Source organism: Dipodomys merriami, unplaced genomic scaffold, assembly GCF_024711535.1.
Source record: "Dipodomys merriami isolate MVZ:Mamm:240054 unplaced genomic scaffold, mDipMer1.0.p SCAF_1, whole genome shotgun sequence".
NCBI lineage: Eukaryota > Metazoa > Chordata > Mammalia > Rodentia > Heteromyidae > Dipodomys > Dipodomys merriami.
In genome coordinates, this window is record NW_027202270.1 from 130,052,343 (window position 1) to 130,069,444 (window position 17,102).

The window sequence follows — 17,102 nt, forward strand, 5'->3', positions numbered from 1 at the left end:
TTGAAGTCATCTGGAGTCAGTTTAGACCAGTTTTATAAGAACGAACCTTACAATCCTAAACTTAGCCAACAAAACTTTAAAAAGCTATATGAAATCTAGTTTTAATGTTATAGTTTTATCATGCTACAAAACATTTTTCTTTTACCTGTCATCTAATTTGTAATTTGCTCCTGATTTGAGTAACATCTGAACTGAAGTTATTCATTTGGAATCTATGAAGGGCAGAGACTGTGGTTGGTTCTTAGATTATAAAGATGAATAAAGCAAGCTAATTTGGGAAAGTGGACAAATAAGATTAAAAGGAGATGTAGTATGTTCTATGAATGAAGAGGGCATTTGGTACTGTCAAAATCACAGAAAAACAACTGAGACAGAGATGGGAGGAGGGTTTTAGAGAAATTAAAAGCAACTTATCCAAAAGGCTCACAGGAATTGAGCTGTGGGGAGAGTAGAGGATGGACAGGGTAGAGTGGAACCATTCACGTAAGGGTGATTGTAGTCCTTCCAGAGACCAGTCATCCATACCAGATATTGAGGTTTGTGTGGAGGTGTGATGACACAGGGAGCAGGAAAAGTCAAGGCCAAGGTAGCTCACTTGCAGGTCTATTACCAGCAATGTTCAGAAGTTGGACCCGACCCTGAACACTATACAGAAAGATAGAGGGCTATTTCACTATATTTGATGTTGGTATAATTTGTGGAGGGGAAGGGAAAAAACAAATCATTTAACTAGGGATACAGGGGAACCCATTGCAACAATGAGATGTACAAGTCGTTATGTCGAAAAACGAACTTTACAACTTTGGTGGGGGTTGGGGGGAGGACCTGGTGGGGGGAGGGAAGGAGTATGGGAAGGGATGGGAAGGGGAAACAAAGAAGAGGTAACAATTCTTGATAAGAAATGTACTCATTATCTTGCCCATGTAATTGTAACTCCTCTGTATGATAGTCTCACAATTAAAAAAAAAAAAAAGAAAGATAGACGGTTGTAACAAAATGCTTGGCCTGAGAAACATCTCAATTTCTGTTAGACCAGCAGGAGGCTGGTCAATATATTTAAAAGCTTTTAGAAATAATTTATGCAACCCCTCCCACCTTAGCACAAAACAAGTGTTCTTGAGGAAATAACAAGAAGCTTAAATATAGGGAATTTAACAAGAGCCAAGGATTTTGTGGGTCACTGGGTGTAGGGAGAAGATCATAGGGAACGTTGACTGTGAATCCTAATGATCTGTTTTGGATACTTGAGAAGGTGCTATTCACTGAGAATCATCACACAGAAGAGGTAGAAGTTTAATTCACTTTCGATTTGTGAGTAATGAGATACTATGCAACATTCAAGGAATATAAGAGAGGCCAAAGTTAAATAAATACGGCTGGGTTCTAGGACACATCCATAAGCCTAGCACTACTTGAGGCTGATGATGGAGGAACACAAGTTGTAGGTCCCCTTGGACCATAGAATAAAAGTCCAAAAAAAAAATTTTTTGAGGAACAGTAACATTTGTTTATAAAGAAAATATCAAGCAAAAAAGTAGGATAACTAGAAATGAATCATGGGTTATAAAAAACATTCTTCAAATACCACAGGAAGGCTTACTTATTACGTATGAGTTCATTCTTAGGCAGAATGCTAAAAGGTGAGGTACATTAAACATTTTAGGGGAGCCAACCACTGAAGACACAGGTATGATTTTTTTTTCTCAAAAATTTTTTTAAAGGGAGTGCTTATATACTTATGATGGCTGAGATTACCAAAGTAGATAATTATCTAGAGCTATTACATAGTGTGGAATTAAAGAAAAATAATGAAACTATCATGGAGAAGAAAAAATGAACAAAGAACTGATGATAAACAGTAATAAAGTTTAGGAAGACAATATATTTGTTAGCTTCACATTACTACTATGGGAGACCTCAGAGCGGATATCTATGAATAAAAAGAGCTCTATTTGGCTCACAGTTCAAATTGAAGACCAAATAGTTTTATTGGTTTGATCTTCTGGCGAATGCAGCAATCATTGCAGGTGAGTACTGATTTGGGTGCTCACATCTCAAGTCAGAAAGCAAAATGAAAGAAGAGATTATAAAGGATCCTAATATCCCCTTGCAAGGAACACCACCAAAGACCTAAGAACCATAGGCCTCACTTCTTAAAAGTTCATGGTAGCTTCCAATAGGGCCATCCTCAGAACCAAACTTTTACAGTTAGTCCTTTAGGGATCATTCACCCAAACTATAATAATAAGGAAACAATTTAAAGAGAGGAAGTTGAAAACAGTGTCAAAAAAGCTACATACTGAACAATACTCAGTGCCTTGGAAAATATGGAAATCAAAATGTACTTAGCCAGAGTAGCCTCAGTAAAGCTCTCAATTCAACATAGGGGTCCTCATGTCATGTCCTACAACTGTGATCCACGTAAAGTATAGGCTACAGCAATTGTTGATAAAAATCTAACATCAACTACTATGCTTGCTCTTCATACAAAACCCATAAAATGGCTAGACTTTTTCAAGGATATTATTCCAGATCAGGATTTTATTACTGATCCCCTATGGTCAATGTGATTCTCATTCTACCTTGAAACTCTAAATAAACTTAAGGCCAAAATATCGAATCACATTATCTATTTATCTACCAACCTATCCCCCCCTCTCTTTCTCTCTATTAAATATTATGTTAAAAATACTACTATCAGAAATTCGATGAAATTCTGTCATCCAATGGCCACCTGAGGACCATAAAACCACATAGAATTAAGATTTGAGGTTCTGATGTGTCAGAATCCATCTAGCTGAAGAACTGCTAAAACTCAAATCTTAATATGTCATAAAAATCGTGACCTTGGTATTAAAGAAAATAGCTTAGTCTACAAATTTAAAAGAAATGTTCTTTAGTGACTTCCAAATCTCAGTTTTTGCATACAATGATAGAAAAACTAGGTTTCTCTCAGCAGCAAATGAACATTTTCATCCAAAATGAACTATGCTAGACTCGTCCAGGGTGAACAAACCAGACAGACTGTACAGTCTGAGCGGAAGAGACTTGAGAGTGATGCTAGCTTAAGCTTAAACATAGCTGGGCTTCTCAATTCAACATTCTGGGGGGAGAAAGATGAGTGGAATGAGACAATTCTAAGGAAAGATTCAAAGTATAGTAGACCATTGGCATTCATTTTGACTATTTATGACTCATCCGGAAATTCCATGTCTTATTTACTGTGTATGCCAGACACAACTCCAATGGGCACTCAGGGCAGGAAAATACCAAGTAAATAAGGCAAGCTCCAGTATAGAGCTTCACACTTTCACATCTCAGGTGAGACATTTTATTTCCAGCAAAGTAACAGAATAATGACTATACTTTCCATTTCATTCCAGGTAGAAGATTATATTCCAGTGTGAGCCTCACAAACCTGGAGGTTCATAAAACACTAAGGAGTATTCTTCATGAATGTCTACTCTATGCCCCAATATTCTACTGTTCCTTCTTAGACTTTGAAGTTAAACTTAACATGGAAATTGCATGTTAATGATGTTACTGAAATCTAGGAATGTTAGAATAGGAAACAAGACTGTCCATCTAGTAGCCATGTACTTCAACATTAAGATGAGCCAAACGACTCCTACCAGCCTGAAAAACGTAGGACTGAGATTTTAAAAGCCATCTCCAAGTCCTCCATCCTACGATCTGAAATTGTAACCTAAGATATACAAAGACAAACTACAAAGCCTGAGAAGGTGTTGAACAGCATGAAATGTTCCCCTCAAACCAATGCAGCATCACTCTGCCTCTTCTATCCCCATAGCTCAGAGGCACAAGGCTGCTCCTGTTTTCAGGTAAGCAATGGGAGGCCCTTTCTCCTGGGTAGAATTAAGATGGGCAGCAGGCACAAGCATACCCAGGAGTCTCCTATGGAGTCCCAGGAGCTATCTGATAAAAAGAAAAAGAAAGTAGTCCTGTGACAAGCTGCTAGAATTTTAAGACAATTAGCCACAAGAAATATTTTCACTGCTAAAAGACAGTTTCCTGAACTTTTGTTCAGCAACAGGCTTCAGCTTCTGTTGCAGAAATTAAATTCAACACAGAATCAAAATACATTCCATCATTTTATCATACAGAATATTGTGAAGGCAAATGCCTCAACCAGTTTTACTTCTGAAAGCCCCTAGATCATTCTACAGCAGAAAAAAGGTCCCTCTCTAAACAATGGCTTCCTAGGTTTATCTTTCAAAATGTAGGCCAAATCATGAATTACAGCTGACACACCCTGGAAGAAGCCAAGCTTGAAATATGTAGAACAAAGAGTTTATTCAGAGATCTCTTGGATGCATTTCCTCCTCAAAAATAATGAAAGCAAGAGGAGTCCAGATGGGAATGGGCTACTTTGGGGGTGGAGTCTTTTATTGAGATAAGCTGCAAAGACTCTGAATAAATTTCTGAGATTAAATGAGGAATTTTAGAAAGCAAATATTTGTGTGTGCATTTGTTTTGGTAAATTATTTCTAGTGCGCTCTACTATTCTGAAATGGGTTGTTGTCGAAATGGGTTATGTTTCACACAACAGCACAGAAGCCAGACTATGATAAAAAGAACTCATAGTGTACTTTCTCTGATTCCTGCTTTTTGCTCTGCATTAGACCAAGGACTACTTATGCATATCGGATAAGAGTGACATCCCATTCTTGCTGAACCTGGTTCAGCAAGATGAGTTGCTCAGATGAGTAAGGATCATGTTTTGGCTTCCACAAGAACTCTCTTACCCAACATAGTTCCTGGAACACAGAATTCTCCCTAGCTTATAATGGTTTCCACACAAATATCCTGAGATGTGACAGAACAAATACTAGTAAGAGCACAGACAGAAAGAAGCTGGCTGCTCTCACCAGGTGACTTGCATATTTGTTCAAATCAACTGGTACCTCCATTAGCATTCACAGTTAGAGAAACTAAATTCACAGAGAATTTCTTTAAAAACAAAAACAAAAACAAAGGAGGAGGCAACAATGCTCAATAGGAAATGTACTCATTACCTTGCTCATGTAACTATAACCCCTCTGTACAGCATTTTAACAATAAAAAATGTACAAAAAATCCCCACCTTGATGGTCAATTTGTTATCCACATTTTGAAAGCATGTATTCTAGTATAATTTTATGGGTAGAGTTCAGTCTAGTTCAAGGTGCTGCATCTCACAGTTAATTTCAAACAAAGCACTCACTGGGCCTGTTTTTGTGAGGAATCTACTCTAACATTTAATTTATCACCAATCCTTGGTTCCTTACACTCTGGGATTCCTCCATTCTTTTCTCTTTTGCTTATGTAACTCAGGGTTGAATGTTTTTGTGTTATCCTTGCATGACACTTTCTACTGACTATTTTCTTCTACTTTCCGAATAATGAAAAATATGCTGTGTTGTTCTAGGTTTCCTTTCTCAGAATATTTTTCTTTAATGAAGAGAAACACAGATATTCCATAAAAAAAAACCAACTGCTATATTTAGATGCTCCTATCTTATCACTTGCCCTGGAACAATGAAGACTGGCAAAGATGATAATATAGTCATTGTCATCTCAAAGTCTCCTACACTCTAATCCATGTGGTGCTAAGTACACAGTGATAATTTGTTGAAAACCACATAGAAAATAAAGAGCAAAGCACAAATAAATACTACCACATGGGGATGAATGTTCTGTTGGGTGTACAGCTTCAATTACCCCAACAGCTCTAGAAAACCCCCATGCTTTGAAAGTCATGCATGCATCCATCTTGTATTTATGTTTTGATTTCTAAAAACATGTGCATGAATCCAAAGTGTTGCTTAAATTCAGGGCTAGAGCGTTCTAATAAACTTTTGAAGGTGCACTTACCGCCTCTCTAGTGGGCGTCCGTCGCTGGAGATGCTTCGAGGAATGTTGGCTGCTCTTTCTGGAGGAGGCATTTTCCCATCACCTTTCCCGGTATTCATCCGGGAGGTCATGGGACTCTGTACCTGGGATGGGACTTGAGGTGAATGAGGTCCTTTGTTAGCATTCCGCTGCCATTTGTTATTATTTCGGAAGGGAAACTTGAACTCATATGAAACGCCATCATTCATTTTATACTCCATCACTGGCATGCGGTAGGTTTCCGAGCAACTCCTATAGAGTGGGACAAGGAGTGGGAGGAAGGAGGAACAGGGAGAGAAACAATACACTCTGTCTTATTTGACATGAATCCAAAATTTCGTCTTGTTTCTAACCCTCTTTCAGTCTTTAGGCCATGTAATTATTTTCCTCTTAAAAATCAGAATCCCAGCAATTATTACACTAGTGTTTTCCAAATAAATTTCAACTGAGGAGCCTGAAATACTGAGACTCTTAAAAAAAAAAACAACAACCCAGAAACCAAGATCACAGTGAGAGATCTGAGAAGGAAGACCAGTTGGGTAAAGGGGCAGATCCTGCAGCATGCAGTATTGGAGGAAATATGTAATCAGCTTGACATGTCTTTTCAGAGTATTACAATTGAGGCCCTATGAGAAGGTATTGTTCTAAGTGTGCTAGGGTCCCAAAAGTGAAGAAATTAAGTCAGGAGAAATCTTGAAATCCAAACAGAAAGCTAAATTTAGCTTAGGAAGGGAAAAGACCTAATTATAGAAATATTGTAATTATTAAATCCCCAGGGAACAAAGCATAATCTAAAATCAGACTTCTGTTTTCCTTCATAGAAATCTCTCAGGGTCAGGATTGGCTCTAGGGAACAGTCTGAGTGAAATTAACAGCAAGCAAATGGATTTCTTTAGTCTCATATCACTTGAAACCTAACCCTCAGGACCCAGGAACCCACCTTCCATTGCTTTATATCCAAACAGTAAAGGGAGGTGCAATCAATTATTAATTTGGCAGGCAAATACAATTCCTACTAAAGTATTAACTCAAGATGTATTTGAAGTTCATCACTAAGTAGGAAGATCATTTCCTTTCTTTAAAGGAATTGTAAAGACTGGGTAACAAGTGGGAAAATTTGGAAAGAAAGGATAACAGCAACTATGAACTTCAGCAGGGTACTTTAGAGCTAAAGACTTTTCAGTTCGAGACAAACGGAATGAGAGCCAAACACATGACTCTAGTAGAAGGTAAAAATGGTGGAATAAGTGTTAATGATACACTCTATGTAACCCAAATGGTTTTCATGGCAAGGTACCCACTCCTGGCTTACTGCTCTCTTAAGGATCTGCAAAACGTAAGAATGACTATGAAATAAAGAAGTAGACAGTACACTGAAGAACAAAGATAAAGGTGGGTTGTAATACTACACATAAATACTAATGAAAGGCTTTTCACTAGATCAATCAAAGTAAAAGACAAAGTCAGGCTAGATTAGTTCTGGCCTCAGACTCAGGAAGTAGTGCTGTGTCCAGCCTTCCACTGAGTCTCCTCAGATGCACGCCTAGATAGATTCATCCCTGGAAGGTGACTCCTATCCATATTGGTCCTCAGGAAACAAGACACTTGAGGGAGGCGCTCTCTCCCCTGAGGTCTGAGGCACTCACCTACAAGGGGGCTTCTGGGGGCCAAGGTCCAATGCTGTCCAAATGGATTTTCCCAGTCAGGGAACCAATGTAATGACCTCAAGGTTGAGAAAATCCATGGAAGCATGGGCAAAGGTGTCAAGGAGTTTTATTTGGCTGGCTGTGACTACCTTGTCCCAGGGCTGAGAGCAGCCCCAACCTCCAGCAGGGCAGAGTTTATATAAATTAGAACCACATACAGGTGGCAGTTTACAGAAGCTTGAAGATGATTAGGGGCAGGGATATTCTTCAGCTGTGGTCAGGGTCAGGCAGACAGCATTCTGCAGCCCAGAGATTCAGGACTGGAGGAATTGGGGGCTATCAAGGAATGAAAAACAAGCTGGGTTATTACAAGCCTAGGAGAAGTTATGGTCAGCAGGAATTAGAATTTCATTGCTAAAAGTGACAAAAAGATAACCCTTTGAAATTAAAAGCCACATCATCCCCTCATTTTATTTTTCAGTTTTTCACTCTCCTTTCATTGTTATTTATCATCACTCTCTCCTTTTTCCTTTAAAACTATGAAATATAAAGAAATGAACCATGTATTGAATCTAACAGCTCGACACTGCTCCCAGTTCTGAACACCCTTATGTTTTGAGTACAGCTCTATCACTAGAAGCCATGTAACGAGGGGTCTGGAGAAAGTGTACATCTTTCAACTCAAAGGTTGAGATCTGAACTAGATGAGTTCCAACAGCCTTTCTACCTCTAACACAGTATGCTTTCCCACTTTCAAAGGAAGAAAACACTCTGCAACCTATTCTTATTTAGAAAGTAGTTTGATTCTGAAATCTCCCGGAAAAAAGTAATTTGGTCTTTTTATATAACTGTTTGTTTTTAGCTCTTGAATGGCCCTTGATTGCCTTCTTTAAGAACTGCAGGCTAGTGTCTGCAGAATAAAGGTTCTCCACTGCCCCCACCCCCCACCTTGCAATTCTATATAGAACATCGCAATTGATTTTGTTAGCTAGGTTATTTTTCCTCGTCAAGGATGACTTCTAGACTTAGAGGTCATAGATAGTGATGGTCACAGACTCTGAAGGTGGTGAGAAGAGGAGGTGAGGAGGTGGACGGACATGAGAACATGATGGACAGAAGACTATTCTGACAAGACTACTGAGACTGCTTTCATCTGCTGTCCTCACAGCTACTGCTGTTCAGTCTCTGGGTAGATACTTCACCCTTCAGGCCTCATTCTTCTCATCATTTTAAAGGAAACAAACCTACTATGAGGATTTAAAGAAAAATAAATGCATAGTAGAGGCTCAGGAACTTTGCTCTTCTCCCTATCTCTTCTCTTGTTAAAAAAAAAATAGTTGGGAAGCAATTCACAGAAGGGCATGCTTATTTTCCTAGAACTGGGACAAGAGCCCTATTTTACATTTGTTATTTAAGTGCCTTTTTGTTCCTGTTAAACGAGCTTTCATTTTTTTTCCCTAAAAAGTATCTTTACAAAATGATTGGCTATCCCACAATCTCAGGAGTCTGTATGACATTAACATGGCCTTGGCTGTTTGGGACCCTGAGGGTCCTGGTGATGCCAAGAACTGTGGGGCAGTGGGTAATGGGCAAGGCCTGTTCTCTGAACCTGCCTAAAAGAATGGCTGACAAAGAGAAGAGTGACTAGTCAAAGAACAGAGTAATTAGTTGCTAGGAAAACAGCAGTGGGAGTGTGAAGTGCGGAGGAGAAGAAAAAAAAAATGACAGAAAAGCATTAGCGTATTTTGTTGAAAACTATAACAAGGTGTTAATGCTTCAACTGTTCGCTTTGAAATCATTTCTAAAGGGAGTAGGGAGCAGGATTTCAGTCCTCCAAGGCATCCCTATACTATCTTCCAACCCAGAGTCAGACAGTGGCTTCACTGATAGAATTCATAGTGAAAGTGGCTGAGATGGATCCACTATCCCTTTATCCAGCCTCCAGTCCCAGCACCTGCCAACATGTACTAGTCCTGGGAGGTCAAAAAGATGTCAGAGTACTTCCTAGCAGTGCAGGGAGAGGCACAGATGCAGCTCACTTGCTCTTGGTATATAGGAGCTGCCTGCACTAGATTGCAGGAGCTGGTTGTTCCCACAGATATCAGAGGTAGCTTGAAACCAGCCACTTTGGATTACTGGCCCAATGAGAATTGGCAATACTACAAGTCAAGACAATTTACTAGCATTTCCACACTACTAACTGGCATTTAAGGCAAGGAACTACAAGAGTGTTAAAAACAGTAGCTACAATCTCAAATTAGACCTAACTAACCTTCTTGAGTCTTAGTTTTAAGACCAGAAGAGTAATAATCCTGTTACCTCACAGAATTGTTATAAGGATTAAATGCTGTAAGAATTAAATCTATAGTGCTTTTTTCCAAACCTGGTGCATTAAGAGTACAACATCCAGAAAAATGTTATTTTTACAACACACTAAAGACAGAAAAAAAAACCTATCTAGTACATTGCTGAAGACAAACCGCTTTTCATTGTGGGGCAGCTAGAAGGGCTGGTCTTTCAGAACCATCTTCCTAGGAATAACTATTCATGGTTTCAGTATCAGGAATGCTGTGTACCAGCAGCAGCACCCTCACATCAACCTGATTCTCCTCTGCTTCCCAACACAAACCTTGGGATAATGAAAAGATTTCTAAACAGATAAGTCGGCATCACAATTCTATGGGCTTCATTGTTGAGAAGAAAATCCTTACACTAGTCTCTATAATTCTTAGTTGTATATAATTAAGAATGACAATTCACAAGCTGGGTTTACACCTATAATGGTACATGCCTATAACCTCAGCTACTCAGGAGTGAAGAGGATGTAGACTTTAACCCAGCAGTGAAACTTTTCAAAAAAAAAACAAAACAAAGAAAACAACAAAGAAAAATATGCAAAAAAGAACTTGAGAGCATGGCTCAAGGGGTAGAGAGAGCTTACCTAGCAAGCTTTAGGCTCTGAGTTCAATACCCAGAGCTGGAAAAAACTCTAAAATTCATGAAGCTTGGTTATTTTCTCTTGCTTAGAGACATCAAAGGACAGTAGACAGACAAACGGGAGGAGTATAGGGCACTTGGAGTCTCTCAGTAAGAATCCAGATCTCCCTCTGAGCCACCAATAGTAATGTTTGAATTCCAATTCAGAAATATGTTTAATACTAATCATGATGTACCTGAGGAAATCTGAAAGACTAATGGTCTATCAGACATGGTTGGCCAGGACAGCACATGCATGTGGGACATTTTCTGAGTATTCCTCAACCCCAAAGTAACTGACAGAACCAAGTTCTGCATAACTATCTTCTTTTCTTGAGAAATCTACCAAGTTACTCTTTTAAAAAACTTCACTGTATTTTTATATAGACACATAATCCCTGGTTCACCTAAGAGAAGCAGAACTAGGAAACACTATGCTGAGCAAAGTTTGCTTTGAATAGAAGAACATTTGGTTGTCATTGTTGCTTGATCTTTAAAGAACTCAAACCATCGTAACTTTATAATCTTTGGTAATCATAAATCCATGGGCACTCAGGTGCAAGACAGGTCATTTAGAGGAAAAAAATAGGATGAGAAACTTTGTCTTGGCTTATGAGACCTATGAATTGTTTGCCAAAGCTTAGGAGAAATTCTTAGAAAATAATGGCCAAAAGAAACAGATATTTTTTAAAGCCAGCAAAAATAGCATGTGCAAGTCTAAAGGGGAGACAGTTGATTAAATTTATTCCAGCAGCAACCTCTCCAGAGGAAGAGAAATTATTATTTTTCACAGTGCTTCTGGCCTAGCAAAATTTGGGTGGGCAGGTGCTCCGGGGTTCTCCTTTTGGGAGAAGGCTGGAGACCAAACTTCCAAGGCATCATGAGCAGATCATGCACATCATGTAGATGCAGTTAGGAAAAAACTCGTAGCTCATGCTCAGCTGCCTAGGCTCTCAATAGATTTCAAAACAACACTTTGTATTTTGGATAGTAACTGGGTACAAATGGGTTAAGTGAGGAGAATATGAGCATCATGGAATATAAAAGAGAAAAAAATCTGGCAGTTTAAAATGCTGAGTGTCCTTGGATTTGTTTCTTGGCTACTGGAGCAAGATGTTTGAGAACATTACCAGACTTCTTTATCTGAAGCAATCCTGGGGCTGGCCCAAGCAGTCATTCTTTCTAGCTGTTACTGCCACATGCAGAAAGGGAACTGTGATCTGAGTCAAGCTTTCCATGGAAGGAACTTCCAGCATTGCACAGAATCTACTGTTCTGCATAACACCTGCCTCCCTACCTGCTAGTCATTCTATATGGCACACAAACCCCACCCTTCAGGTCTCAGTCCTACCTTCGTGGGGTGCAGTCATCATGGGGGGGAATGATGACAACTTTCACTGTGACGGATGTCCTCAGGAGATCAATCATCTGCTCATGGCTCAGGGTGGCCACAGCCACCTTGCAGATCTCCACCAGGCGGCTGCCCTGCCTCAGCCCTGCCTGCCATGCATAGCCATACGGTTCTACATCTGCCACAATGCCCTCGTAGTTCACGTGAAAGCCAAGCTGTCCTAAACCATTTCTTCGAAGAGTCATTTCCACTGATTCACAACCTTTTGAAACAAACTAGAAAAGGAGATAAAAAAGATTGGGGCTTAATGTATGAGGTATCAAGGAATAGACATGGAACTGGAAAACTGCTGCTAAAGTAGGGTTATTGCTGAATGCCTATGACCAGATGAGGGACAGGCTGGTCCTATCTCTTTCACTCACTTTTTTTTTTTTTTTTTTTTTAGTTCTAAACATTTTTTTAATTGTGAAAATACTGTACAGAGGGGTTACAATTACATGAGCAAGATAATGAGTACATTTCTTATCAAGCATTGTAGCCTCCTCCTTTGTTTCCCCTTCCCATTCCATCCTCTCTCCCTGTCCCCCCCACCCAACTCTCCTCCCCTCCTCCCCCAACCAAAGTTGTAAAGTTCGTTTTGGACATAACTACTTGTAAGTCTCATTGTTGCAATGGGTCCATAACACATTTATAAGATTATTTCTTTGTTACTTTGTATGTCCCTCCCCCATGGTATAACTCCTGCTTTCACTGTATCTGATGTTGGTATAATTTGTGGAGGGGAAGGGAAAAACAAATCTTTCACTCATCTTTTACAGCCAAATGTTAACATACTATTGCAACCAAAGAGCTCAATGGCTTTCCTGAGGTTTAAAGGAAATCTCTAACAGAGACCTGCCAACAATGAGAAACTATAAAAATTTTATGACAATAGATCCTCCATAAACTCTTTAAACATCTACATCAGTCACCAAGATAGAGAGGGATCAAGTCACATGCAAATGAGAAATGTGTACTCCCCCACTTGACTGAAACTTTTCTCAATACATGATGGAAAACATAAACTTTTATGTTGCTCTCACTTGCTTTGATCTAAGGGAGTTTCTAGGGTAGTTAATAAAAGTACTAGCTTGGCTAACTGAGAACTGAAAACTTTATGTAAGAGAAGTGGCCTGTGAATGAGAGGAAGGAAAAGACTCACCTGTAGCCGTTTGACAATCTCTTTGATATCTTCATTGCTAATGAAACTCTCTACTGACACGCACTCTCCTCGCTCATAGAAGATTTTGACACTGTTGTCAGTTGAGGTCCACCCTATCACATCTCTGCAGGAACAATTGAAAACCACACTCTTTGTTTCCTGTTCAATAAGGACGATGAACTCATTGGAGATCCCGAGAAGACAGTCTATTTCCATAGCCTTGTTATAGTCCTTGGCCCGGACTGCCCACACAATGGCCCCCATGCTACTGAGCTCAGCTCCTGGATATGGCTTAGACTTTTCCTTCTTCTTAGAGGCCAGAGAGATGAACGGAAATTTGCCAGAAGGGTCAATAGGGGTGTTGGTGACATTCTTTTCTGCCAAATCTTTCAGGTATTCCTGGCGAGTCCGAGTTGCCATAGCCCGGAACTTTTCTGATTTATGAGCAGCATTCTCTGCATTAATCACTTTGGCCAAAAGGAAGTCCCTGAACACATTTGACTTGGGAAATGTGACCCCTTTTGGGATAGGAGGTCCAAAGGAAGGCACATCTCTGGACCTGGTGACTGCCACACTAGGAGACAAAGCAAAAATCAAAGGGAAAGAGCTTATCAATATATCTTACAATATGAAAATAAAATGTATTTTTACAAACACAGAGCTGGGGAAGTAAGGGAGTAGTTGAGTATTTGCCTAACATGTACAAGGTCCTGGATTAAAGCCCCAGGAAAAAACAAAGGGCATACCTCGAAAGAACGTCAATTTCTCATCTCCTTCCTTCAAAGCAATACACATTTCTGCTAATATGAGCATCATCTTTTATTCAATCACATTCAGACGTTAGGGAACATAAAATACTTTTCTAAGGCAAAAAAGTAAACAAACTTCCAATTCCTTTATAAATAGGAGGCTAAACAAAACTCCATTAATAAAACCTTTGTCATAATATGGTACATAAAAAAATCAAATGTATTTTGAATACCTAGGAACTGTTTTGGGGTTGGTGGGTTATACAATTATTGAACCTTCTAGACCATAAGCAAATACACATTGTATTAGAGCACCAATGTGCCCTCCATTTGAGACAGGATGCCTATAAACAACTTATGAAAATACCATAAGATACAAAACATATAGGAAGCAAATTTCTATTAAATTAAATAAATATTATCTGTTGTCCTATGCCACGATATGACCAGATTAAAAGCATTAATTTTAAAATAATAATGCTGAGTAATAGGATGATTATGATATTTATATAATAACAACACTTTAAAACTGTATTTACTTTAAGCTTTATATTTTTGTGCCAGTACTAGGGCTTGAACGCAGAGCTTGGCACTGTCCCTGAGCATTTTTCTTTCTTTTTTTTTTGCTCAGGGAGTTATTGAGCCATGGCTCCATTTCCAGCTTTCTGGTGGTTGATTAGAGATAAGACTCTCAAGGACTTTCCAGCCTGGCTGGCTTTAAACAGTAACTCTCAGATCTCAGCTACTCAGTAGTGGCTGAGTAGCTAGGATTTTAAGTGTGAGACACCAGTGCCTGGAAAACTGCATTTATTTTTCTTAAACTGGTATAAATTTTCTGCTTTTGGTATGTAATTCTGACAATCTACTTGTGAGGAAGATTTTCCCTTTCCTATTTCTTTAGGCAAGACTGTCATGAGAAAGTTTGTCTCCATCATTTCTTCTGCATATGTATTTCTAAAAATGAGACTAAGAAAAGGGCCATATGAATATCTCTATTGACCTGTAATTTAATCATAAAAAGTTAAATATTAAATTTAGAAACATTGAAAATTCTAAATTTCTGCTATTTTTCTGAAACAGAGATTAAATTTAACAGAAGTTAAATGGAGAGAGTGTATCTCCACATTATATTTTAAGATTACATGTGATATCCTTAGCCAAATCTTGAGATGTCTGGAATTTATGATTCTAACAGTTCAAACAATCCTCTTCTCAGATTATCTAAAAGTGACTCAATTATGCAATTATACTATTAAGGAAATAATATAAAAATTGGCTTCATCTAAACTCCCAGAACGGGAATCATGAGTATGTACCTTTCAAATTAAGCTGAGGAACTGTTTCACATTCTCTATTTTAAGAAGAATCTGCTTTAAGATATTTAATTTTATTTTTACTATGCCTTATGAAAGCAGGATACAAATCAGTACTCTTATGACAAAACTATTTGGTGAAATGGAAAAGCCATACCAGAAGATATAGATAGATTTGCCTATTGTTGATTCTACAAATACACACACAGACACACACACACATATACACACCCAAGACTACCTGGCTTACATTATAACAAAGAAAGATGTCAAGTAATGCTACGTTTTCCAACTGAAGAATTCATAGAAACCTCTATATGCATGCAGTATAGCCTAATTACACCAGTATTAGAAAGGCATTTTTTTCTGGTCTGTTGTAACTGTCTGACTTGAATGCTGACAGCTGTATAATTTTGATCTTCTTCTCCCTCCCCCCCCCCCCCCCCCGCCCTGCTACGGAAGTCAAGTAAAAGATGCTGAAATCTAGATTTGCTAGATTTTCTAAGAGGAATCCTGTAAGTGTCCAGAAATACTTAGTATTTTTTCATTTTAAAACCGGTGATTTTTTCTGTTGCTAATTTCACTCAAATCATTATTCTTCCTCAGGGAACAGCTGGGATTTTATTTTAAACAAGGAGAGGAACATGCTTAGCAGGGGGTGTGATGATGAGCACCATCTATCTATTTGCTCTCAAACCCACTGGCTTTCTACAGATCTATTTATTAAGTGACAGAATTTTAGACAAACAGATACTGAAAACCCACCAATAATTAGAAGCCTCCAGATTGAATTGAGGGAGAGAACTGAAACTTTAACATGTAATTATCAGTGATTCACCACGGTAGGGAGGTAAATGATATAGACACTAAAATCAGCTTTGTGTTATTACAAATAGAATCTTTACAGAAAAAGAAGATGAGGAAGATGATACCTTAGAATGCTCTTTTCAAATGAAGAGTTTTGTTGTGATAAATCTAACTTTCAAGGTTTCTATGAGGTTAAGAGCTTATTAATTTCAATGCCACTTGTGCTGACCTCTTTATAATAAGGCCTGGTTTAAGCAACATAGTATCATTTGTCTTAAAAAAAGCCCATTTGCTATAGATACTTAAGACATATTAATTATAAATGGTTCTAACTATCTTTAGGAGCAGATTCTCTAAAAAAAGAGCCTCAGTGTGGCCAAATTCTGTTAGCTATGCTAGTATGCAACACTGGATCCCAGAAATAATACATCTTTTGCAGTTATAGCCATGATTTATGCACTAGGTAGGGTTATAAACTAGGATATCCTGTCCAGGAGTCTAACCTGGAGGACAGACAATGCTAAGACTAGCACAAAGCAGTCAGGGAGCTAGCACCTGAAGTCATTGCCCTTTGAACTCTTCTAATAAAAATCTTGGGCTTTAAGAATTCACTTTGCTGGGCTGAGAAGTTGGCTCAGTGGTAGAGCGCTTGCCTTGCATGCCTGAGGCCCTGGGTTCGATTCCTTAGCACCACATAACCAAAAAGAAAAAAGCCGGAAGTGGTGCTGTGGCTCAAGTGGTAGAGCGCTAGCCTTGAGCTGAAGAGCTGAGGGACAGCGCTCCGGCCCAGAGTTCAGGCCCCACGACCAGACCCAAAAAAAAAAAAAAGAATTCACTTTGCTTTTACAAAAACCATTAAGGAACATTTCTGCAACATCTGAGAATGATGGAGAGAAGTAGATGGTATCCTGTGCTTATCTCCCTGAGAACATAACATATGGATTCTTCACTTCTCCAGGAAAGAGATGTAGAGAAGTGAGATGATTTATACAGAACTGTCAAGAGAGAGCCAGGGCTAAAGTGAAGCCCTCAGAAGCCAACAGAGAACTCCCGGACAAGATACCACACTTCCCTCTGAAGATAGGTTTTTCAACCTCCCCTTTGAATCTCAAGATACTTGCTAAAGACTGCCATCCACATGAGTCTCATGGGCCAAGAGACCACCAT

The 17,102-nt window shown here is 38.9% G+C and overlaps 1 protein-coding gene across 9 annotated transcripts in view; it reads right to left on the reverse strand.

Moving 5' to 3' along the window:
• Sipa1l1 (signal induced proliferation associated 1 like 1) overlaps positions 1 to 17,102 on the reverse strand; it is a 332,505-nt gene that overhangs the window by 53,778 nt on the left and 261,625 nt on the right. For all 9 annotated transcript variants that reach the window (XM_070030941.1, XM_070030933.1, XM_070030924.1 and 6 more), the window contains 3 exons: positions 13,067 to 13,640; positions 11,866 to 12,140; positions 5,875 to 6,144 (listed from right to left, as the gene is read on the reverse strand). In XM_070030941.1, the coding sequence (XP_069887042.1) occupies positions 5,875 to 6,144; positions 11,866 to 12,140; positions 13,067 to 13,640 (1,119 nt within the window). The remainder of the gene's footprint in view (positions 1 to 5,874; positions 6,145 to 11,865; positions 12,141 to 13,066; positions 13,641 to 17,102) is intronic.